At 34.8% G+C, this 24,249-nt stretch overlaps 1 protein-coding gene across 2 annotated transcripts in view; it reads right to left on the bottom strand.

Annotated features, from left to right (window-relative positions):
- The window catches only part of Prkg1 (protein kinase cGMP-dependent 1), a 1,051,642-nt gene that overhangs the window by 102,390 nt on the left and 925,003 nt on the right, over positions 1–24,249 (bottom strand). For both annotated transcript variants that reach the window (XM_042689193.1, XM_042689194.1), the window contains exon 9: positions 3,673–3,747. In XM_042689193.1, the coding sequence (XP_042545127.1) occupies positions 3,673–3,747 (75 nt within the window). The remainder of the gene's footprint in view (positions 1–3,672; positions 3,748–24,249) is intronic.

The following is a 24,249-nucleotide window of genomic DNA, read 5'->3' as shown; positions in this document are numbered from 1 at the left end:
AATCCATTCATTAGGTAATCTGATAAGTATTTGATCTGTTCAGTATTTGATCCAGTCTGAGACTATACTATTTGAAATTTGACCTAATAACTTGCAGACATAATAAACAACAAATCTGCTTAACTGATAACCATATCAGTGGTGGATCTGGTCACGGAGTCTACTGATCATTGGCCAATCTAACTTGGGGTTCCATCTAATGAGCCATTAATCTAACCAATTAGAAGAGTGTGTTCCTAAGTTCTACATTTAGGAAAGTTTTCTAAATTCTTTACACAAAGTCAAGTGGCAATGTAGTTAATGAGAAGAAATTCAATAGTGACCAACAGCAATATTAATACAAAGAGATGTTTAAAATTATTAATGCATCTAAAACAGTCTCCCTGGGGAATAACTGGTACTTTGCCTTTTTCTGAGTGACAAGATGTGTTATTAAAAGATGATTCCATTTAGGAAATCTTTTGACCTTATTTATTGAGTTTATAAAGTACCAACACTATAAGAGATATAACAATAATGCCTCCAATATTTATTTTTAAGAGGCTATTTTTAGGAATACAGTTCTTTTTACCAATTTCTCTAGAATTGGATCCAAGAATTTAGATAGTTTCATCATGTGATTTCCATTTTCCAAATGCCCATCAACATTGAGTTTTAACATGAACTGAATAAAAAGTTTGGAACAAGTTTTTTCTGAATGAAATTTTCTAAAACAGTGTACATCTGTCACTGGTTGGTCTAATCAAGAGTGGTGTTGAATCCATTCATTAGGTAATCTGATCAGTATTTGATCTGATCCAGTATTTGATCCAGTCAGTGGCTAAACTATTTAAAATTTGACCTAACAACTTGCTGACATAATCAGCAACAGATCTGATCAACTGATAACCCTATCAGTGGTGGATCTGGTTCTGGAGATTGATTGTCGGCCAGTCTAACTTAGGGTTCCATCTAATGAGCCATTAATCTAACCAGCAATTGATTCAATCATTATGTAATCCATTCACACACACACACACACACACACACACACACACACACACACACACACACACACTTTCTCTTTCACACACACATATGCATACACACATACATATACCCTATACCTTTGTAAGAGATGAATGTGTTAATTACCTATAGTGCAGTGATCATTTGAATAGTTAGTGCATATATCAAATACTGTTGCACACTTTAATTCTGTACAGTACACAATTTCTTATTTATCACCTATCAAATCTATAAGTCGAATAAAAGCACTGAGAAGTACCTTAGTGTAGGTAATAATTTTATTACCCTGCTGTTGCTTAATCACTATATAATTCACTCTCAGTTAAAAGTTGCCATTTTGATAAGTATATATTTACAAATATTTTCTAGGTTAAGTGATATAAGAGAAATAGAATTTTGCTTACATAACATTAAAAACTTCTTTCATAGAAAAATCAGTTTTACATAATATGCATGGCATAATCAGTAGGTGTCATTCCTTCCATGTATCAAGTGTATTAAAGATTATCTCTAATGGTTAATTCTACCAAGAATATCATACAGTCCCATAAACCTGTATAATTTATAAAGTTTGTACAAACTACTATCTATTAAAACAATGAAAACATACCATTTCAAAGATGTGGTAACTGAGACTGAAAGACAGGTATTATCAGTGATGACTAAGATCTTTTGTCTAGGAATGACAGAGTACAGGAATACCATGCAAGACTTGTGGCTTCTGCCATTATGCTAATGATTCTCTCTCTGAAATGAATAACTAACGTAGCTTTCTTCTAATCATCTGAATCTATTGCAGTGTAGCAGGATTTCTTACTACCTCTCCTTGTATCATGTATCAATAAGCCCACTAGCGGCCAGAGTGTAGGAGACATGCACGCTGACATTGCATAGCATCAATAGATTCTGAGAAGGATAAGACTGATTCACAATCACTTTCTCAGAAAGTATTGATTTTAAGCTGTTCTGATATCAACTTTCCATCGAGTAAATGTAAGTTATGCAAACCTTATCAGAGAATCTTTTAAAGTTTAACAGGGAAACAAGTACACCAAAGCATCAGGATCACATCATTACAAAAAGATCTTTAGCAATTTTTAATTCCGCAAGTAGATTTAGATGAGTTTTTAAAACAATGCACCAGTTATTATGTGTATATCTATATCTGTACATCTATATACTATGTATGTGCATCTATATATACTTATGTATATGTCCAATAAAAAGAAAAATAAACAGATAAATTATGGTAATAAACAGAAAATCTTTTTTAATATGGCAAGCAAATAATCCTTTAGGGATAAAATCCAAAGATGTCTTTATAACTTTTAAAATAGACAAGATATCTTAAATGGGCCCTCTGTCAGCTCAGTGGAAATAGTACTAATGTATGAGACTCATGTCCAAGCTGAGCATTAACATGCATAATTAATGTGCTGCATAAAATTACTTCATCGTAACCCAAAGCCTTTGTAAAAGGGGCTATTAAAACTGGCAAGTTCAGTTTCCTACATTGCTGACATCCATCCTCAGAGTTGAAGACTATGTTGCTCCAAAGTTCAGAGAAAATTAAAACAATGTATGTGGAGAGGAAAACAAAAATACATGCATGTAATGGGTGAATGTGAGTAATAATATTAACCTGTGTTATAATATGTAATATTTTAGTTCTAGATCCACTGTTTCCACAGATTGAAACCTCATTCAAAACTGATTATTGTGATTTTTATGTTTCTACAAGGTCAACAAATCAAACACTGGCCCTACTCTATTTTTAACATGAAATTATATAAAACTAATCCCTCCAATTACCCATGTCACATGAAATACCAACAGGTACTTGGAACAAGAGGAGAAGGTTTAGGGATATTGATTTTATTCTAAACCTTTTCCAGAAATAGCGACTCTCAAATTCAAGTTTTTTTTGTTGTTGTTCAAGAAACTAGTCAAGTTCTAAGCTTAAAGCAAATTGCCTTTATAGAAGAGCTGTATTATAATGCAAAATTATAATGAATAGAATATGTAGTAGCAGATATTTTTCTCATATTACTAGCATCAAAGCTCAATATAGTGAATTTTTTTCTAGGTACACAGTTCTAGCCATATTATCTTTCATGCAATTCCATAAACCTCTGTTCAACCTACTGTCTATTTGTTCCAAAATTATTTTCAGTAGGACAAGCTTTCAGTTGTCTATATTTTTGTAGCTATTTTCCTTTTGGGGTTGGTTTTCTCATAAAAATTAAGATTTCATGTTTAAAGAGAGATATACTTACCAAGTAAACATTGGTCAATAATTTTATTTAAAAGTGTGTTTCTTTTTAAGAAAGTAGATTCTTCTTGTATTGGAGTATTTGACTAAGTTAAGTTGATGAAAGCCTTTGATCTTATCTCTATTCAGCATCTTTTTTTTTTTTTTTGGTCCTGTCATGGGGCCTGAACTCTGGGCCTGGGTGCTGTCCCTCAGCTCTTCAGCTCAAGGCTAGCGCTCTACCACTTGAGCCACAGCACCACTTCCGGCTTTTTCTCTTTGCTTATGTGGTGCTGAGGAATCGAACCCAGGGCCTCATGCATGCAAGGCATGCACTCTACCACTGAGCCACCTTCTCAGCCCTATTCAGCATCTTTATCAAAGTAAAGGCCTTAGAAAGTAGTATCACTTACTTTGCTTTAGCTTCTGCATCCTCATAAGCTTTATTAGAAACATCATCCAGCCCTCCAATCAGATGCTTGAAAGAGCTGCCAAAGAGAAACACAGAGTTTAGGATGATCCAGCTCAAAGTAGAAACAATGACAACCTAGTTAATAGATTAATAATTAGTAACAGATTGAAGCAATATAAAAACATCTAATTAAAAAGAATACACACTTAGTATAATACATTATTAAGAAACATCCTGCAGAGTGGTATATTTCCCGGACAAGTATATAAATTTTATATGATCAGTGACCTTTCTAATTCAGATTAATTCTGTAGTTCACAGCACATAATCATATTTGGCAACCACATCTGGCAAAAACACTCAAGGATCTAGTGATAGAACATTTATGATAGACTAACTCCTATACAGCATCAAGTCATTTCTTTATAATACTGAAATAACAAGACTAAAGATGGTGTAGGCATACTGCTTGTCAGATTCTACTAATTTAATTGTTAGTCATTTAACTTAGTGTTAGTTAATTTAATTGGTTTTATCATGCATTCCAATTCGCAAACAAACCATAACAGGCAAATATCATTATCTCCACTTTAAAAAGTTCATCTTCAAAGTAGAATAAACTTAGCATTGAGGAAAATATTTAACAAGAGCAAGATATAGAAAAATCAACTCATTTGGAGTATAAAGTAGGAAGATTCATATAACTGCTTAAACTTAATCCTATTCAATACCTAAGAAGGTGTTTAGACTTACTTTGGGCAGTGAAGTCATATATACTATGCATTTATATATAAAACATTGAGGCAAAACAACACAAACATACCCATATATGTACTAGAATTACCCTTGACAATTATAAAATACAATTAGGAATGGTAACTCGAACATATAGTATTTGGGGCAATAACAAACTGGACTGCATGAATGAACAAAAGCAAAGCTCATAGTTAGAAGCTTAGATTATCATGAGAATCATAATTTTGCTTGCACACTGGGTAACTTGCAGTGTGCTTTGTAATAACAAATATATCAATATAAACATATAAATGACCCTATGAATTAGTAATGTTTTCTAGGTGAGTGCATTGAAACAAGAGAGCTTAAAAACAAACATGTTATCTAGAGCTAGTGTGGGGACTGACTGGAAGTAGACAATCACTCATCTTTCAAGTCTAAAATCAAATCCAACTTCTTATCCAAATTATAGTGCCTTGAGGATGATTGTAAAATTTCTAGCACTATCTAGTACCTGGATGAGGGTTTTAAAAGACTGCATGAAATTACATTTTAATTTTATACCTCTGTAATTATTTATTTGTTTGGCAGTGCAAGGGATAAAATGGAGGGCTTCTTGCATGCTAGACAAGCACTCTGCCACTGAACTCTGCCAACTTTTCTATAATCTTAATCTGCAAATGGCTTTTTGTGTTTTGAGCACTAAACAATAAATTATGCATGACAAAATAGCAAAAATGCAGCATATCATTTGTGTGATTTAAATTTAATAATTGCTTTCACTTATTTTATTTATTTATTTAGTTTTGATAATCTACAAAGAACATTACATCTGCCTAAGGAGCTGTCTAGAAGGGGATGCAACAGCTGTTATCTCAGACCCTTGAGAAATGATCTCATCTGGGAGGAAGGATGACTAGTTGTGCACTAAACACAAGTATTTCCATATAAAAATTAACCATTGGAAAAGCATTAGGCAAGGGCCAGAGATATCAGACTCTTGGAAAATCTAAGGTTTTCTTTAGAGAATTGTATTAATTTATACAGATTGGCTGAATACTAGACAATAGACCTTATAAAATCTTCAGACTTATTATCAAATATAAATATAAATGGTGAATATAATCCCTGTGGTTGAGAAAATTACTTAAATATGATTCATGGAATTGTTCTTTAGTTATTTACAAAAATATTTGTGTTTATATTCAATGGCATAGACAGAAAATATAGAATTTCATTACAAAGTAAACATTACCCAAAGGCAAAATTTTGGCCTTTGGAATTGGAACCATATATCATTTGTAATGATTTTTATGTGGAAACCAATCTTAATCAATAGAAATATAACAATTTTGAAAGTCACAGCCTGATAATATTCTAAATCTCTTCAAACAGAAAATCAACTATTATCTTTTAAATCGCTTAAAGGAAGTGTGACTTTTCAATAGATACTATAAAGTTTGCAGTTACTACCACTATCTGTATAACAATAGTTGGTAAGTGAATAATTTCAATCATCTTGATTGATAATTGAATCAGAATTGAAGGAGTTACAAAATTGATCAGTCAACACTATCTTCAGTGGTGCAGTTTCCTTTCACAGACTTTCTGTGAAAGATGGTGGAAACACCTGCTATCAGTAGACTTTTATCAAACTGACATGTGGAAAAGTATTACTGTAGGTATCATCTGTCTTTTGAAATATTTACTTATGATATTTTTTCTTTTTACTAATAAAGAAGATGAATTTTGTTGTCACTGTATTCCTCAAATAGATTATAATAGAGTTGATAAAGATTTAAGAATGTCATCGACTGTATGAGTATAAATCCTAAGATACAACTTATTAAACATAACAGAAGATACTACGGATATTAACTGAATTATTTTTGTAAACTCACAATCATGTACAATTTCTATTTCAGTCTTGTAAAGTCATATATCTACTTTCACATAAACTCTAGAATTCATTTCAGAATAAATTAAGAAAACATTATTAAGTAAAAAAAATTAGCCCACCTCAACAGCATACATGAAGGATAAATGGAAGCAGGGAAGGGAGGCAGGAAAAATATGACTACTTTTACATGAAAAAATCACTACTCCACATGAAAATTGGTAACATTTATGGAAATTTTCCTTAATAAATATATCAGTTAAAACATTGTTTCTCATTCTAGGAAGTTTTGCCTGTTTTAGAACACAATAGTGACAGTAACTCAGCGGGTAATAATTTCAGTTATTAACATAATTTCATTATGAAACCAAAACATCCTTCCAAATGTAGCTGCTTAGTCAGTGGTAAGTCTAAAAAGTGTATAATTTTCTTCTTTCAGGATATGATGAGACATCATCAAGAGAGAAATTGGCTTTTAAATTACCAGAAGGGTAGTTTAAGTTATCAGAGACTTGCCTTATCATACTGCTAAAGGAGAACAGAATTTGTCTTATACCTTACAGCTATGCACATTTTTATTAACAACTCATGTGTGCACTCAGAAACAGAGATCCACAGAAACAGATATGAATTTATTCAGTCTTCATGCACACCTATCTGGCACCATTAGATTTAAAATATTACCTATTTTTAACTATACTAAAATCTATTTCATGATGATGGCTTCATATATATATGATATGTTTGATCATATTTATCTCAATGTTTATAAATTTTGTAATAGAATTTTAATAACAGTATCTTTTTAAACTCAAGATAGGGTGGGAGGAGAAAATCTCATATATGTTGTTAAAACAGGTTTGTTACCTTGATTATATCCAAACCATATGATACACTATAAAATCTATTCTGCTAACTTAACTAAGTTAAATATTGAAGACAAAAAGAAACAAAGAAATAATTTTATGCCATGAAGTATTTAAATACTTCCTAGGGCTAACAGAATGTCTGTCAACCCTGGGTATAGTTATCTTAATGTGACAAGTCAAATATATCATTAGACATATTAACTTAAAACTTGGCTAAATTATTTCCCAAACACACACACACACACACACACACACACACACAAACACAAACACACACACATACAATTAAATAGAAAGTTAGAGAAAAACATGTTTTCAGAATTCTGAATTTGTAAATATTTTAATTTAAATATTAACTTATAAGGCTTCAGTGTACACACCACCTTGACTAAACATAGTTGAATGAAGACATTTTTTATAAAGTTGAGCTACTTAAAGTATGATGTGTAAATCACTGTTGGTCTATGAAGAAACAAGTAGAAGTATGAAACTTTTGTTGCAATTGGACATTGTCATGATATCTAATAGCAACATGACTGAGCCTGCATTTTCTCTGTAAGACCAGGTTTCCTTATGTGGCCCACATTCTCCCTGAGTTCAACATGTAGCCAAGGTAAGCTACAAACTCATGATTCTCCTGCTTCAGCCTCCTGAGTTCTGGATTACAGGCAGCAGCACTCCATATCAAACTTAATAGAATTCAGTTTTTCAACCTGATATAGATCCGCTTACTTATTGTCAAACTTGTGAAATAAGAAATATCTGGTAATTTCATGCAATCCCATTTGTTCAATCTTTCTTTGTTTTGTTGTGTTTATGGGTCTCTATTAAGAAAATTTCAGTCTGTGCTAAGGAGACCTAGGGTTTCTCCTATTCCATCCTGTAAAGTTTTCAGAGTGTCTGCTTTGACTCCAAGGTCTCTGATCCATTTGGAGTTGATACTGGTGCAGGGTGATATATAAGGATCTAATTTTAGTTTTCTACAAGTGATTAACCAATTTTGCCAGCACCATTTACTGAAAAGGCTGTCTTTCTTCCATTCTATTTTTTAGCTCTCTTATCGAAGATTAGATGGCTATAGGTCTGTAGGTTCATTTCTGGGTTTTCAATTCTGTTCCATTGGTCCTGAGGTCTGTTCTTGTGCCAGTACCAAGCTGTTTTGATTACTATGGCTTTGTAGTAGAGTTTGAAATTTGGTATTGATATTCCTCCAGCACTCTTCTTTATGTTGAGGATTGTTTTTGCTATTCTGGGTCTTTTATTGTTCCATATGAATTTTTGGATTCTCTCCTCTATTTCCTTGAAGAATGAGGTTGGAATATTGAGAGGTATCGCATTGAATTTGTAGACAGCCTTGGGAAGTATTGCCATTTTCACGATGTTGATCTTTCCAATCCAAGAGCATGGGAGTTTTGCCACTTTCTAAGTTCTGTTTTGATTTCCTTTTTCAGGTTTTAAAGTTTCCATCATAGAGGTCCTTCACTTGTTTGGTTAAGTTAATTCCTAGGTAGTTTTTTTGTGGGGCTATTATAAATGGAGTTGCTTTCCTAATTTCAACCACACTTTTCTCATTGTTGACATATAGAAAAGCCATTGATTTTTGAGGGTTGATTTCATACCCTGCTACTTTGCCAAAGTTTTGAATCAGCTTGAGTAATTTGGGAATGGAATTGCTGAGCTTCTGCATGGCAAAGGACATAGCTAGCAAGATCAATAAAAAGCCCACGGATTGGGAGAAGATCTTCACTAGCCATACAACAGACAATGGTCTCATATCTAAAATATACCTCGAACTCAAAAACTTAAATCCCCCAACAACAAATCTTCAAAGAAACAACTGCCCTTTAAATAAATAAGTGGGCTAAAGACTTAAAGAGAAACTTCTCTGAAGAGGAAAGAAGGATGGCCAATAGACACATGAAGAAATGCTCAACTTCCCTAGCCATAAAAGAAATGCAAATCAAAACAATATTGAGATACCACCTCACCCCAGTTAGAATGGCTAGAATCAAGAACTCTAATAACAACAGATGCTGGAGGGGATGTGGACAGAAGGGAACCTTACTGCATTGTTGGTGAGAGTGTAAACTTGTTCAACCACTTTGGAAAGCAGTATGAATATTCCTCAAACGACTCCACATAGAGCTCCCCTATGACCCAGCAATCCCACTTTTGGGCATTTACCCAAATGATCACAAATAAGACCACACTAAGCTACTGGCACAACTATGTTTATTGCAGCATTATTTACCATAGCTAAGATATGGAACCAACCCAGATGCCCCTCAGTAGATGAATGGATCAAGAAAATGTGGTATATATACACAGTGGAATTCTATGCCTCCATCAGAAAGAATGACATTGCCTCATTTGTTAGGAAATGGAAATACTTGGCAAAAATTATATTAAGTGAAGTAAGCCAGGCCCAAAGAAACATAGGTCCCATGGTTTCCCTTATTTGCAACAACTAGTATATGTCTGAGTCAAGCAGAAAAGGTCAGATAAGTTGATGTTAGGGAAATGAACCCTAAGATATGTATTCAAATGGTTTTCTCTTTCATGTGATTGTTTCTAACTTATTTATAGGATTATTACTTTGTTGCTTTGTATGTCCCTCCCCCATGGTATAACCTCTGCTTTCACTGTATACGATGTTGGTATAATTTGTGGAGGGGAAGGGAAAAAGCAAATCATTAAAATAGGGATACAGGTGGACCAATTGCAACAATGAGATGTACAAGTTGTCATGTCAAAAAACGAACTTTACAACTTTGGTTGGGGGAGGAGAGGGGGAAGAGGATTCGGTGGGGGGCAGTGGGGGGGAGGATGGGAAGGGATGAGAAGGGGAAACAAAGGAGGAGGCTACAATGTTTGATAAAAAATGTACTCATTATCTTGCCCATGTAATTGTAACCCCTCTGTACAGTATTTTCACAATAAAAAAATAAATATCTGGTATAAATAGCTTATAAAACCAAGAATGGGGGAGATTGTGTTAAATATGAGATAACTTAAAATTAATTTGCTAATTGTAGCCTAAAGTATATAAGGTTCAGTATCTACTTAAGAGAAGGAGAGATGGAGAATAAAATTTAACCCTAACGACCAGAGAAATCAATAGAACTGGCTACTGATGAAGGGCTAATTAAAACAGGACATTACATTACTTGCTCTATTTTACATAAAAATAAAAATAAATATTCTCAGCATGCTAAAAGTATTTTAAAAACACTTCTTCCTTCTCATTAATGCATTACTTTGAGGCTGGTTGCTCTATTCTGTGTGTGTTAAAAGCTAAAGTAGTATAGACATTTCTCTCACCAAGTGACATTTCCAGTAATCTAACCTAAATCAGAAGCATTAATAATCAAGAAATAGGAACTTCTTTTCTATTAAATTGCTAATATCGACAAGCCAAGGATTCTTTCAAATTATACTCATTGCATTTGAATTGGAAATTGTTATTTCACTCACAATATTGTTTTTATTATGATTGCTAAGTCATTTTCTTTCTTTTTCCTTATACACATGCTCTCAATGGAAATGAGACTAGCTTTTGTACCTCTTTTCCTTTAATCTAATAGTAAAATTCGGTCATCTATTTTTATACCTTTTTAATTCCTTTAGTGGTTCATTTGTGTTTTATTTCACAAGAATGTCTGTCTATGATGGACTGGAAACTAAAAACAAAGTAATAGTTGTCCTTTAGAAAAAACATTTTCCTAGATAACTTGTATTTCCTTGTATTTCCTATCTGAATCTCTTGTATTTCCTATCTGAATCCCATCAGATACCTTGTGGCTACCTTTTCAGACCCCTCAGTGGTTTTTTGTTCTTTTTTTTTTTTTTTAATAGCGCTCTACCACTTGAGCCACAGTGACACTTCTGGCCTTTTTTTTCTTTTTGCTTATGTGGTGCTGAGGAATCGAACCCAGGGCCTTATGCATGCAAGGCAAGCGCTCTACCACTGAGCCACCTTCCCAGCCTTGTTTTTTTTGTTCCTGAGACATATTCTAGTTGTGTAGCCCAGGATGCCCTTGAACTCATGATGTTCATTCTCCAGTCTCCAGAGTGCTGAAACTATAGGTATATACCATAGCACCCAGCCACAGATTACCTAATGAGAATTACTGGAGTTGTTATTTTTTTAGTCTACTTTGACAAACATTGAACTCTTTAATGTCCAGTTTTGTAAACCCATATTTAATGATAAAAAATAGTACATACTCAGGAAATGTTTAATAAAGAAATATATGAAGTAGTCATTTTATTGGTTTCTGTTACAAGTCAAGATATCAGTAGTTCTGGAATTTCATCTTTCTTTTTTAATCTTGTTGTCCCAAAAGAGAAAAATGAATTAAAATATGGGCATATTTTAAAGGATTAAATCGAATAGATAGAAATAAATATTAAGATACTATCATTGTTATGCAAAATAAGTATAAAAATTATAGAGTTAAATAATGTGATACATTGCAGCATAACAGATACCAGTTATGAACATTCCAACCCTTTGCCCTACTGTTGACTAAGAATACCACCAGCATTTGTAATAAAACAAAGTGAAAGCAAATACAAAATCAGAAAGCTGAGCATGACCTATAATCCTAGTACTCCGGAAGCTGAGGCAGGAGGGTTCCAAATTCAAGCCTAGCCTGGCTACACATTAATTTTGAAGCAAACCTGAGATACAGTGGGATACTCTGTTTCAGAACCAAAACTAAAATAAAAACAAAATACCCAGAACCTAAGCATTCACTGGTTCATTCTAGCCTTTTTACTTTTATTTTTTGGGGCTTCAACTCTGGGGTTGGACGTTGTCCCTTCTCAGGCTAGCACTCTACCACTTGAGCCACAGCGCCACTTCCGGTTTTCTGGTGGTTAATTGAAGATTAGAGTCGCACGGACTTTCCTGCCCGGGCTGGCTTTGAACTGTGATCCTCAGATCTCAGCCTCTCCCGGCTTCATTCTAGCCTTTTTAGAAGAAGATCTGGCTAGTCAGGAAGTGAGGGGAAGGGCTTCCTCTCTTCACAGCCCTCGGGCCTCTTCTCTTAATCACCAGTTTTGGCAGGTGGCACTGATGTAGAAGACAGGGGTCTTACAGCATCTGCCAGTTTCTGAATAACAAAGCTTCTCGAGAACATTTCATCCTCCCTCAGGAGTGACACGGGATCAAAGAGTTGCCGAATTGTGATCTGAAAACTAAATCTGGCTCATGCCTCTTTTTATAAATAAAGTTTTATGGGAACACAACCACGCTTATTCTTAGATATTATCTGCAGTTGTGTCCCATGAAACGGCAGTTCAGTTGCTACAAAACAGGTCTCACAGTTCCCAAATAGTTGAAAACTTCTACTGATTGGTCCTTTACATCAAAATCTTATTGGCTCTTATTCTAGATTGTTTTCTTCTCACCCTTCTACTCTTCTATCTAATTTATCCTGCACATTCTACCTTCACTAATTTGAAATGAACCTTCTTTTCTTTATTGCTTTTCTTTATTGTCTTGCGGACTACTGTAGTCGCTTTTCCTTTTTTCCACTCTTGTTTTTGTAAACAAAACATAGTGTCTCTTAAACATAGTGTCCCTCTCTGGCCTCTATAAATTTTCTAGCTTCCTCTAGTATGCATGTGCATACATTATCTTAAATGAATATCTTACCTAAACTTTGGGACTGATGAAGATATTGATTGACACAAATATGGATTAAATTGAACACTTGGCAATTTGTCTCTGAATTATGTACAGGACTTCAAATAAACCAGTAGCTGATGACATAGGAGTTCGATAGTTCGTTAGGCTAAGAAAAATGGCTCAGTAGTTTAAAAAACTCCTGGCCCATTGATATTATCACAATGATTCACAGCATATAGCAAAGACTTCCAGACTCAAAGATAAGAACGATGCATAGCTCAGCCTCCAATAGTTAATGACGCATCCGCCAGCTTCTATGAATGATTGCCCCCAGGCCTGCAGGCCCCAGTAAAAGTGTTAGGTCTTGGGATTTGCAGGGCAGTTGTGGGTTGTGGAGGTCGTGCTCTCCTCTAGAGAAGGAATGTTCACTTTGCATTGCATTAGTAAACATGATACAGAGGAGATCTCCTCTGGGTCCATGTGTGTGCTTCCAGTCCTACACCCAAATTGGTGACTCAGATCTATTGCTCTTAATACATTCATGCATATTTATCCATTATATCAAATCTCAGTTATAACAATCCACTTTTTTTTTTATAAATGCTTGTTTAAAACTGTTCCTCAAAAGCACGGGCTAGGAAATATATAAAACATCTCACCTCAAAGTTGCTTATTTTTAATCTAAGTGGTAAGGCAAATTTATCCTAAGATATATGTTTTCACGCAACTTTATTATTTATGCAATTCAACACTTTCAGAGACATTAGTCCCTTGAATGATGTGGTTTAAAAAAATCCATCACTGAGCTTTTTTCTTCTCTAATTATATGATTGAAAATATTTTACCTACTATCACTAGAAATTAATATAAATTTGAATATTATAAATTTTAAATTTCTAAATCATCAATCAAAAACATGAAAAATACTACATGTGTTTATCAAACTATTTTGACTATTTCTCCATTTTTACATATAAGGTACTCAAATGTAGAAGAATAAAACAATTGCTTAATGTCACCTGAGTAGTATCTAGATAGGCATTTGAACTCAAGCAACCTGACTAATAACTGAAGCCCAGCTATTGCGAATCCATTTGTATCTCTCATTGTAGTCAGCTGAGGGCAGCTGATTGATAGTTAGACTAGAATTTGGAATCGAATACATAGTTTCTCACATCCTGCCTTAAGTTTTAATCCTTTTTTTTCTTTTTAAGGAAAGATATCTTGATAGATAATTTTACTTCTTTAAGTGCATTGTGCTTATAAATGTTCTAATAAAGAGAGATATTGATGAGTATTCTGATGAGGCTATACTAAAAGACCACAGATTGTGACGTTTACATAACATGTGCATGTTTTTGTTTGTTTTTCACAGTTATGGAGTCTAGAAGCTCAAACCAAGAAGTTATCATGAGTTTCTGGTGCCCCTTTTAACCCTTCTTTGCCTATTCCTAATGAACATGACCTTTCCTTTGTGTACCTTTCTGGTGTCTCTTCCCTTTTTCTCACAAGGACTTCAGTTTTAGGGCCCCATACCACATTCCTGTTTCCGGTGCTCATTTTCCATTTACTTTTCAACTTACTGGTATCCTATTATGATTTTCTCTTCACTTTTATTTAAACTTTTCCCTCAAAATTATCATTACTGATTATCCAGTTGCCTTTCCTATGTTCATTCTGTTGGAGCTTCTGGAAGTTTCTCTAGTGCCTAGCAGGTTGTCCAGGTGCAGCCAAGCAATAGATGCTTGTGCTCTGACAACCCCTCGTCTCTCCTTTGACATTCACTTTCCTGATTTTTCCCCTACTCTTCTATGATACTTCTTAACATGTGTATCATATACTTCTTCCTCTGCCATCTCTTCAATTTAAGTAATTCCCCACACTGGGGTTTTTTGCCCTCTTTTTCTATTCAACTGATGGAGCTATTTTTCTTAAAGATTTAATATTTAGGATAGGGTCAATGAGATAAAGATGTGTGTAATTGCCTTATGCAGGGCTTCTATCAGGGATTACAAAAGTTGGCACTACTTATATTTTTCAAGCAAATGATTCTTACATCCAGGGGTCTCTTCTGTGCATCATAAGATGTTTAGCAACATCCTTGGCTTCTACCCACTTTGCACCAACAGCAAACACTAGGTAATAAGCTGTCTTTAGGAGTTGCAGTATCTTCTGATTGTCATCAATAGACAACAGAGGAAGCCAAGAGTGTAGGTGAAGAGGTAAAGCATCTCTTTGCAAGTATGAAGCCCTCAGTTTAAACTGAAGTGCATAGAGAGGTTGTATAACTTCCTTATGACTATAAACATGCAAGTCGATAGTCTGATTTTTAACCATCTACCAGTTCTACAGTAAACCAGTCAAAATTTTTCAGTCTTCCAAAGAAGAACATTTTCTCTTAAGACAAATTTCAAAATCCCAGGCTGATGACTTTCAATTCTGTATCTATACATTTTTTTTGTCAAGTGTGGGATTTGAACCCAGGCCCGGTGTACTGACCCTGAGCCTCTCTGTGCTCAGGGCTAGTGTTCTACCACTTGAGCCAAAGTGCCACTTCTCGTTTTTGAGTGGTTAATTGGAGATAACAGTCTCATGGGGACTTTCCTGCCCAGGCTGGCTTTGAACTGAGCTCCTCAGATCTCAGCCTCCTGACTAGCTAGGATTAGAGGTATGAACCACTGGCACCTGGTTTATATCTCTATCCTTTAGCTCTCAAGGTCAATACTGTTATCATTTTTCTCAGTGTATAATGCATATCTCCATCATACTTCCAATTCAATTTACCCCTACCTACACATAGCAGTTTTCATCAGACTTTCTCCTACATTTCCCATTTTCTTAAAGGCTTATCCTTTTTAGAAATTCAAGGATGTAATCTGGTGACCTTCTCCTTTCACCTGAGTTCATCAAGGCCATTCATGCAATTTCTCCTGCATTTGTTCTGCATTTAACTTTCTGCTTCTGCTGCTTCTTGTGACTACTTACTCAGGACCATCCTGCTTGACCATGCTGCCTTTGAGCGTTTTCAGTCAACTTGTTTTGAAAAGATTTCAAAAGCAGAATCAATGGTCTTGGAGTTTTCATCTGGTTATTGACTCTGACCAAATAATTGGGCATTTCTGATTCTTACTTTTTCTTTGTGGAATTAAAGAAAATTGTTATCTGTTCTCATGGAGCTATTATGAAGAATAACAGACATGGGTGTTTTAAAAGCACAATGGCTAGATGCCCAGAAAATTCATGAGTTAGCTTCTCTGAGACCTTGCCTTCCTTTCTACCACTAACCTTACATTCGCCATGAATAAATTTGGCCTTCTCAACTCATAGGTGAGTCATTTGGACAATTTTCATTTCTTCTGTGGTCAATCTTTTCAGCTTCCTTGTAGGGCCTTCATTATTTACTTCTGACATTTCAGAACAAAGATCATCTGAACTCTTTTCTACTCATAATTTTCTGAGACCTTTCAAATTTCTTTATTCTTTTCTAGGACAAAGAAGCAAAGAATTAATAAATCTTCCCAGCTTTGTCAATAACTAAGTTCTTTGTATCTATTATAAGAGAACAAAAAAGTCAAACTAACTCTTCTAGACTGGTAATCTATTTTATGCCTTGGGCTGGCTTGCCTGATCTCTTAAGATTTTTTTCAAGCTCCACTTCAAGGAGGTCAGCATTATAGATGTTCCCATTTATTGTCACTGTACAAAGAACTGAATGATGGTTCTATAGAGCAAGTTAAAAAATATTTTGAATTGGTAATTCTACTACTGTGTATCTCTTCAAGGACATTACTGTAAAGATAGGCAAAGTTGTTCAAGGCTCAGAATTCTTTGAAGAAGGGAAATTAAAATTGGCTTAAATATCCAAACACAGTTAACAAACTAAGAAGACCTATGGAAAATGACCAATGCAATGTGGTAAAGGTAATAGGATATAATGTGTTTTGCAAAGCAACTTATGCTTAAATACTACTTCTTTAATTACAAGTGATATGTTTCAGGACATGACACTTTGGCTCTTCAAAACTTGGCTTGTCTTTGAAATGGAGAAAACAATCATTCATTGCATGGTTGCTGTAAGAGAAATGACCTGTTTAATCTTTATCTGATTATGTATGTGCTCGTGTGTGTATGAATATGTGAGTGTGTGTTAATGCTATTTCTCTGCACAGGAAAAGCAGAAAATATTATATAGAATTATTTCAACTATTTATTTAGATAAACTAAAATAGTAGTAACAGTAGCATTAGTTCAGTTTTGAAGGACAAAATTATATTTTTCTGAATGTTTCAATTTTTCTACAGTTCATACTTCTTGCATATATAATCACACAACATAGACAACATTATATACTTATCATTATTGTATTCCTTAAGTAGCAAGAGGGGGTTTCCCCATGATATTTCTATACATGCACACGGAGCACTTTGAAAAAGTCTCCTCCTGTCCCATGTTGCCATTCTTCCCTCTATCTCTCCCCACTTTTTCAAACAGCATATAATAGTTTTGATTATACTAATTGTGTATATACATGTTGTGTTTAGCATCTTCAGTCCTTACTACTCTGCTCCTCAGTATCTTCTCTTTTACCATCTCCACTTCTGATGAAAGAAAAAGTAAATCTTATGAGATTACCGAAACATAATTGAATAAAAGTTGTCATCTATTCTAAGTACATTTATGGCTATGTGATGATGAATTATTTCTAATGTAGTTAAAAGGGCCATATCTTCCCTTTCAATCACCAAATCATGATGTGCCTCTGAAAGTCCAGTATCCATTGAACATTAATTCAATTGCAAAATTGCAGCAGGATGTTAAATAATATGACCACTGTATTCCATCCAAAGGTAAATTCTAAAAGGTCTGGTAATGAGACTTCACTGATTATGTGGCTGACACTAATCCAATTCATGATTCTACACTATGAGTTTCAGAATGAGTACCAACTGCTCAACATATTGAAAAGAAAGAGTAATCCTTAGATCCTTGTGACCCAGCTGGGCCTGTAATAACTGTCTCACCAGGGAAGTGTACCTACTAAAATAAGCAAACAAAAAAAAGGAAAATGTTATCTAAAGCATAATCCAATGTTCAATGATTATATTGCTGATTTTATTGCTAAGCTTCTGTCAAAATGGGTCCTGATATCTTCTCATTCTTACTTTGTTTCTTGAAAACAGAAATTATTTTAATCTCCTCTCCAAATACACAGCCAAACAAAATATTCAAATTTTCAAATGTGAAATTTCAAGTATTAATATCTGAAGGCATTAACATTCGGAGATATACATAATTTTCCATATTCTATTATTATTTCTATAGCTATGAGTTTCAAACATACAAGATTTAAAACTTCTGAAAGATGAAAATACATGCCTCAGAAAAGTAACATCCTTTCAAGCATTTATTGGCAAAAGTGAATTATTTATTACTGGTGCAAAACAATGACTATAATTAAGAAGTCAAAGCTATGATTATCATCCTTTTAAATGATTCCTGGAACTCCTATAGCAACTTCCATTCATCATCTTATTGCCAGAAGAAAAAAAAACTACACATTTCTAGCTAGAAATAGATATTTCCAAATAAATATCTGAATAGTATTCAAGCAGTCTTTGCACATCCACAACCAAATCCACCAGTTAACGGTCACCTCAGCTGTCTATGCTTCTCATATTCTCGATCTATTGTAGAAACTCATAAAGTTCCATAAGCTAGAAATATTTCTTTTTTTACCTTCTATATTTAATTGTTCACCAAAATCTGCTTTACAAAGACTTTAGATATAATGAATATGGCTAAAAGCTGTCATATCAGTAACTTAACAGTCTCCTTGCTTGAGCTCCTCCCTATTATAGTCAATCTTCTTTCTCTTTCCTCTAAACACAGAACAAAACAAAACATGCAATGCAGTAGCAACAGCTCTCTGTTGGTTCCTTATTGACTGAGGATAAAAGTCAGATTTTTCAGTCGATTGCCCTCCCAACAGAGCTATCTCGATAAAGCATTGCAATACCTATCAAAATCCCAACATTCTTTAATGAGATAGAGAAAGCAAGCCAAATATTCATATAGAATAACAAAAAAACCCAAACAGCAAGAGCAATCCTTAGCAGGCAGAACAATGTTGAAAGAAAAACAATACCAAACTTCAAACTCAATTACAGAGTTACCAAACTTCAGACTCAATTACAGAGTTATAGTAATGAAATCAGCTTTGTACTAGCAGAAAAATAGGCCCTACGACCAACCAGATAGAGTAGAAGATCCAGAAAGGAATCCACAGACTTATATCCATCTAATATTCAGTAAGGGAGTGAAAAAAATTAGGCTAGAAGATAGACAATCCCTTCAACAAATGGTGCTGGCAAAACTTGGATATCAACATGCAGAAAACCGAAACTACATCCTTATTTATCACCTTTCACCTTGCCAATTCAAAATGGATCAAAGACCTCAATATAAGACTGGAAGCCCTGAAACCTTCACAGGAAAAGGTAGGGGAAATACTGGGGCTCCTGGGCACAGTTTTAAACTTTGTAAGTAAAAGTCCAGAAACAGAACAAATCAAAGAAATAATTGAAAATAGTTTCTGTAAGGGCATAGCTAAACAAGCTAAATAGACGGATCACAGAATGGGAACTATATATTAGAAAAGAGCCTAATATCCAAAATACCAAAATTTACTTAAAGTTCAAAAATTAAACCCTCAAAACATAAACCTCCAAAGAAACAACAACCCAGTTACTAAATTAGCTAATGATTTAAAGAGAGACTTCTCAGAAGAAGTAAATGTAGCCAATAGGTACATGAAGAAATGTTCAATGTCGCTGGCCATAAAGAAAATGCAAATCAAAACATCATGGAAGTCTACCTCATTCCAGTTAGAATGGCCATTTTTAGGAAAACTAACAACAGATGCTGGCAGGAATGTGGCCAAAAGGGAGCTCTACTACACTGTTGGTGAGAATGTAAGCTTGTTCATTCACTCTGAAAAGCAGTTTGGATGTTCCTCAAAAACTAAACTTAGAGCTTTCCTATGACCCAGAAATTCCATTCCTGCACATTTATCCAATGGAACACAAACAAAGGTACACTAAAGCCACCAGTACAAATGTGTTTCTTGCAGCATTATTTACCATAGCCAAGATACAGAGTCAACCCAGATGCCCCTCAATGGTCAAATGGATCAAGAACATGTATTCACAATGGAATTCTACTCATCCATCAGAAAGAATGATATTTCACTAGTCATAAGGAAATAGAAAGACTTGTAAAAAATTATATTAACTAAACCAGACCCAGAGAAACCTAGGTTGCATGGTTTTCCTCATTTAGGGAGCTAGAATGTGCCTATAAATCTGTAAATAATCAACACTGATTCTTTAGAGTGACTAAGCCAAACCTCAACAAAGTAAGTACCAGGAAATGGGTACTTGCAAATATGGGGGCAAGGGGAGAGGGTTAGAAGACTTAGGGGGGAAGGGAGTAGAAGTCAGGTAAAAATGAATTGCATATTTCACAGAATTGAGAAAAATAAAGGAAGGAGAGATGATGTTAAAGGGATGACACAGATCAAGATTCAGGGTACACATCAAATGCTTTGTTCAACTGAAGAAAAACTCAAAACATCATCTAAAAATTTAGAAATGTGAAGGAAGGGTTGAGTGGGAGGGGTGAGTGAGAATGTTGAAAGGGTTGACACTGATCAAAAGGCATTGTATACATAGACTGCTTTGTTGAATGACAACTCCTTTGAACAACTATTTAAAGATATAAAAGTGTGCTTGAAAGAAAAACCCTCAGATTCTGGATTTCTGGGAGATTTCTTCCAGGATCTCTTATTTCCAAACTTTTCTTCTAGCATTTCTCCTATGCAAATGATGGTCTAATTCCTTGTCCTATAATCCTCTGATCTTGCCACATTTGATCATTAGTGTACAAAACCCTATCTGATTCCTTGCTTTTGTACATATCTTTACCTCAGAATTACCTGTATTTACCTTTCTTTTTTCATCTACAAAAATCCTGTTCTTCCAGGAAATAAAATCATGTGTTTTTTGTCTGTTGTTATTGTTTGGGGCTTTTTTTCTTTTGGGGGGGGGGCAAAAGAGGAGGCACAGAAATGAAGAAAAGAACGATGAATTAATGCAACTATGGTATTCAATGTATACAATGCATGAGATGAACTATGCAACTATGGGCAGAGAGAGGAAGAGGAAACTGAGGAAAAGCGAAGGAAGGGATAGCTTTGGCTAAGAAAAAATATATTCTTTACCTGACTTTTGAAATTGTAACTCTTTTGTACAATTCTTCTATAATAATAAAATTATTCTTTTCATGGTTCTATTCAGGTATTTTGATCACACTCAAACTGAAGTTTCTCACATTAATGTTTACAACACAATTTAATACCAGGAAAGAGAGACCTTTGCTACTTATCTCTGTAGCCCTGGATTCCCTTAGTAGGAATAACTTAGAATCTGCACCTGTTCTTGATATCTGGGGGCCTCTAAGTCATTTTGACTATTCTCTGAAAATGGATCAGGCCATCGAATTTTCTTTTGCTTGCCAAGTGACACTGGAACTTTGTTAAAAGGGGGCAATAAAGAAACACTGCAACAACAAATTGGTTTTCCAACATTAGGCCACTATAGTATCTGCCGACCAATAGGTTTGCCCTCAGGGGGTTTTGCTCCTGCCAGTCAAAACTTTTCCCAAACCCCTATCTTGTGCAGATTTTCTGGCACAAATTCTGTGACGTGGCATCACAGTGATCTCATTATCATCCAACTACTTATTGCTGTGCTCCACTGGGGACAGTAAATATTCACAATGTCTGGGGACATATAGGGGAGAGAATTAGCATTTAATGGGTAATACATGTTAGGTTGCTGTTAAGCATGCTACAAAGCACAGGGCATAATCCTGTAACTCCTTCCTCAAAACACACATGAACCAACTATCTGGTCTTAAATGTCAGTAGTACTGAGCTTAGGGAAGAACTCAGCTCTATAACAAGGTCTAGATCTTAGTCTCCAGGGGGCTCAGGACAGTGTCAAAGGAAAAGGAAGATGGCAAGGGAAAAAGTCTTCTACAGATGTTTTCTCATATAAATGGAAAGTGATTACTCCTTCAAACTGCTATTTCTATGTTTTCTAGAGTTCTCTGCTTATTATTTCAGTCCCCTAATATATTGACTAATTTTTATGGTAGGACTTTCATGTTCAAATTGCTCTTTATTGTCTCTCTCCTGATTGGATCCAGACTGCCACAGGATTGTTCATTCATTCACGTCAAGGGATGCTTGTCAAGTACTTATCCTATATTTGCTGACTCTGCTCAAAACTAAGGAAGCTGTAGTGAACAAATAAATAGATTCTGTCCCCCTCAAGCTTTGCAGTCTGTAAGTCAACACAACAAATAATAAAGTATGGCAAGCAAAGCATGATTAGTAAAAATAAAAGTCAGGAGAGGGCAACTTCTTATGGGTCGTAAAACGAATTATTCAGTAAAAGCCTTTATAACTTTTGTAGTGAATTAAACTAACAGAATGAACACACATTATATGGTTAATTCCAACTATTTAACAAAAAAGTGGATGATTTAAGGTGGAGAGGTGGTTCTTCTCCATTCGGAGAGTCATGTGTAACTCAAATATCCCATTTAGTGGCCTTCTCTCTTTCTTAAGAAGCAGTACAATTTTCCCTGATTTGACTCAATAAAAATGTTAATTAATAATTTCCTCTTTAAGGACTTTTGAACATATTACATTATTTACTCCTCTTCATGATTGTCAGATAGGCACCAGCGATAAAGGGCTGTACCATCCAGCTTTTCCTATTGTTTTAAACCACAGTGATTGTTTCTGATCTACCCTTTTCCAATGGAAATATGCTTATTTGGTAGTTAGATCATGCTTGTTCAGGATGTGCTGTAATTCATCTTAAATCAATAAACTGAACAAATATAATATCTCTCTTCCTTTCAAACTTGTGTTTTATCTCTTCTAGTTCATAAATATTTTTGGAAAAGGCACACCAGTCAATAACAGTTCCATTAAAAAGGGGGGGAATGGATTTAATAAAAGAAAAAAAGACAAACCCAAAGGATCACAGCTGACAGCATTCTAGCATTTATTTCCTTATAACTCTCCTGCCAATATCATGTCATCACTCAGATTTTGTTCTGCAAAATGAATAAAAATAAAATCCCAAAAGCTGAGGCTGTCAAATATCTTCAGCAATGTGATCATAGGCAATGTGACATTTGGGGTCCCTATAGTCCTACCATGTAGCACAGAATAACAGGCTACACATAAAGAGAAGCACATGGATAACCTTGGAGGGTAAATTACCATTGGGTACATGTTTCATCAAGGGACTGACCTGATTGGTTGGGTTGGAGCAATACCTGAATGGTGTTGCTGTATCCAAATTCTCCCTCTACTATTCCCTGAAAGCAACTGAAATCAAAACATTCTTTTGGGTTTTCATCACTTTTTCAGTTTTCAGGAGACATGCCATCAACATGCAAGAAACTCTTGCAGAGAAAAAGCTTACTCTCTTGTTGCCTATCACCAACATTCATGTAAAGCCCGAAGCTAAGTCCTAGGAAATGAAAATGTAAAATTGAAAGGTACAGATACCCAAAACAAAGGAAGGTGTTTATGCATGCAGTGGGTAATGGCAAAAGGTAACTTTTTGACCTGCAAAAAAAGGAGAGGGAAGAGGATTTTACAACAGAAGGTAGGATGTAATTTGGGAAGATAAGCAAATCAGATGGACCAATACCATCAGGTACTATTGTCAGACTAATTACTAGGTACTTCAGATAAATAATCTGTATTGTGTGCTTTGTTGCAAAGATAGGCTGAGCACACCACACAGGATGGTCAGGGCAGGTTTTCTAAGGCGATATTCAGAAATCAGCAAAATATCTCCCATGGACTATTGACTGTTTCTAGTGTAGCCCTAAACTAAAATTAGTGAGAATGCAATGAAAGGATAAATAATACAACTTTACCAGTGAAAACAAGAAATTCAAATTTCAGTGTCCCCAAATAAAGCTTTATTGCAACCAGTTATGCTCCCTCATTTTTGTATTTGGTTGCTTTTCCTCTATAGCAGAATTAAATAATTGCAACAATGATTTTCGGTGCACAAAGCCTAAAATATTTGCTAATAGGTCCTTTTTTTAAAAAAAGTTTGTTAACACCTGGTTTGTCCTGCAGCTCTCCCATATAAATCCATAGCCAGATCAAAATAAATAAATAAATTCATTGCCATATTTGTTAGATAGTTTAATGGTCATATTTTCTTCTTTTAGTGAACCTTGATGAGATTCCTCTTGGCTCATCAAGTTGTTTATCATAGATAATGTACCCATTCTGGGGATGAAGAGGTAAGTACCATTTTCTCCTCTTGTTTCCATCACTATTGA

This window comes from Dipodomys spectabilis, unplaced genomic scaffold (assembly GCF_019054845.1).
Source record: "Dipodomys spectabilis isolate Male_0828 unplaced genomic scaffold, ASM1905484v1 ptg000125l, whole genome shotgun sequence".
Classification (NCBI taxonomy): Eukaryota; Metazoa; Chordata; class Mammalia; order Rodentia; family Heteromyidae; genus Dipodomys; species Dipodomys spectabilis.
The sequence above is the reverse complement of the archived record's forward strand: the minus strand, read 5'-3'. Positions and strand labels throughout refer to the sequence as shown.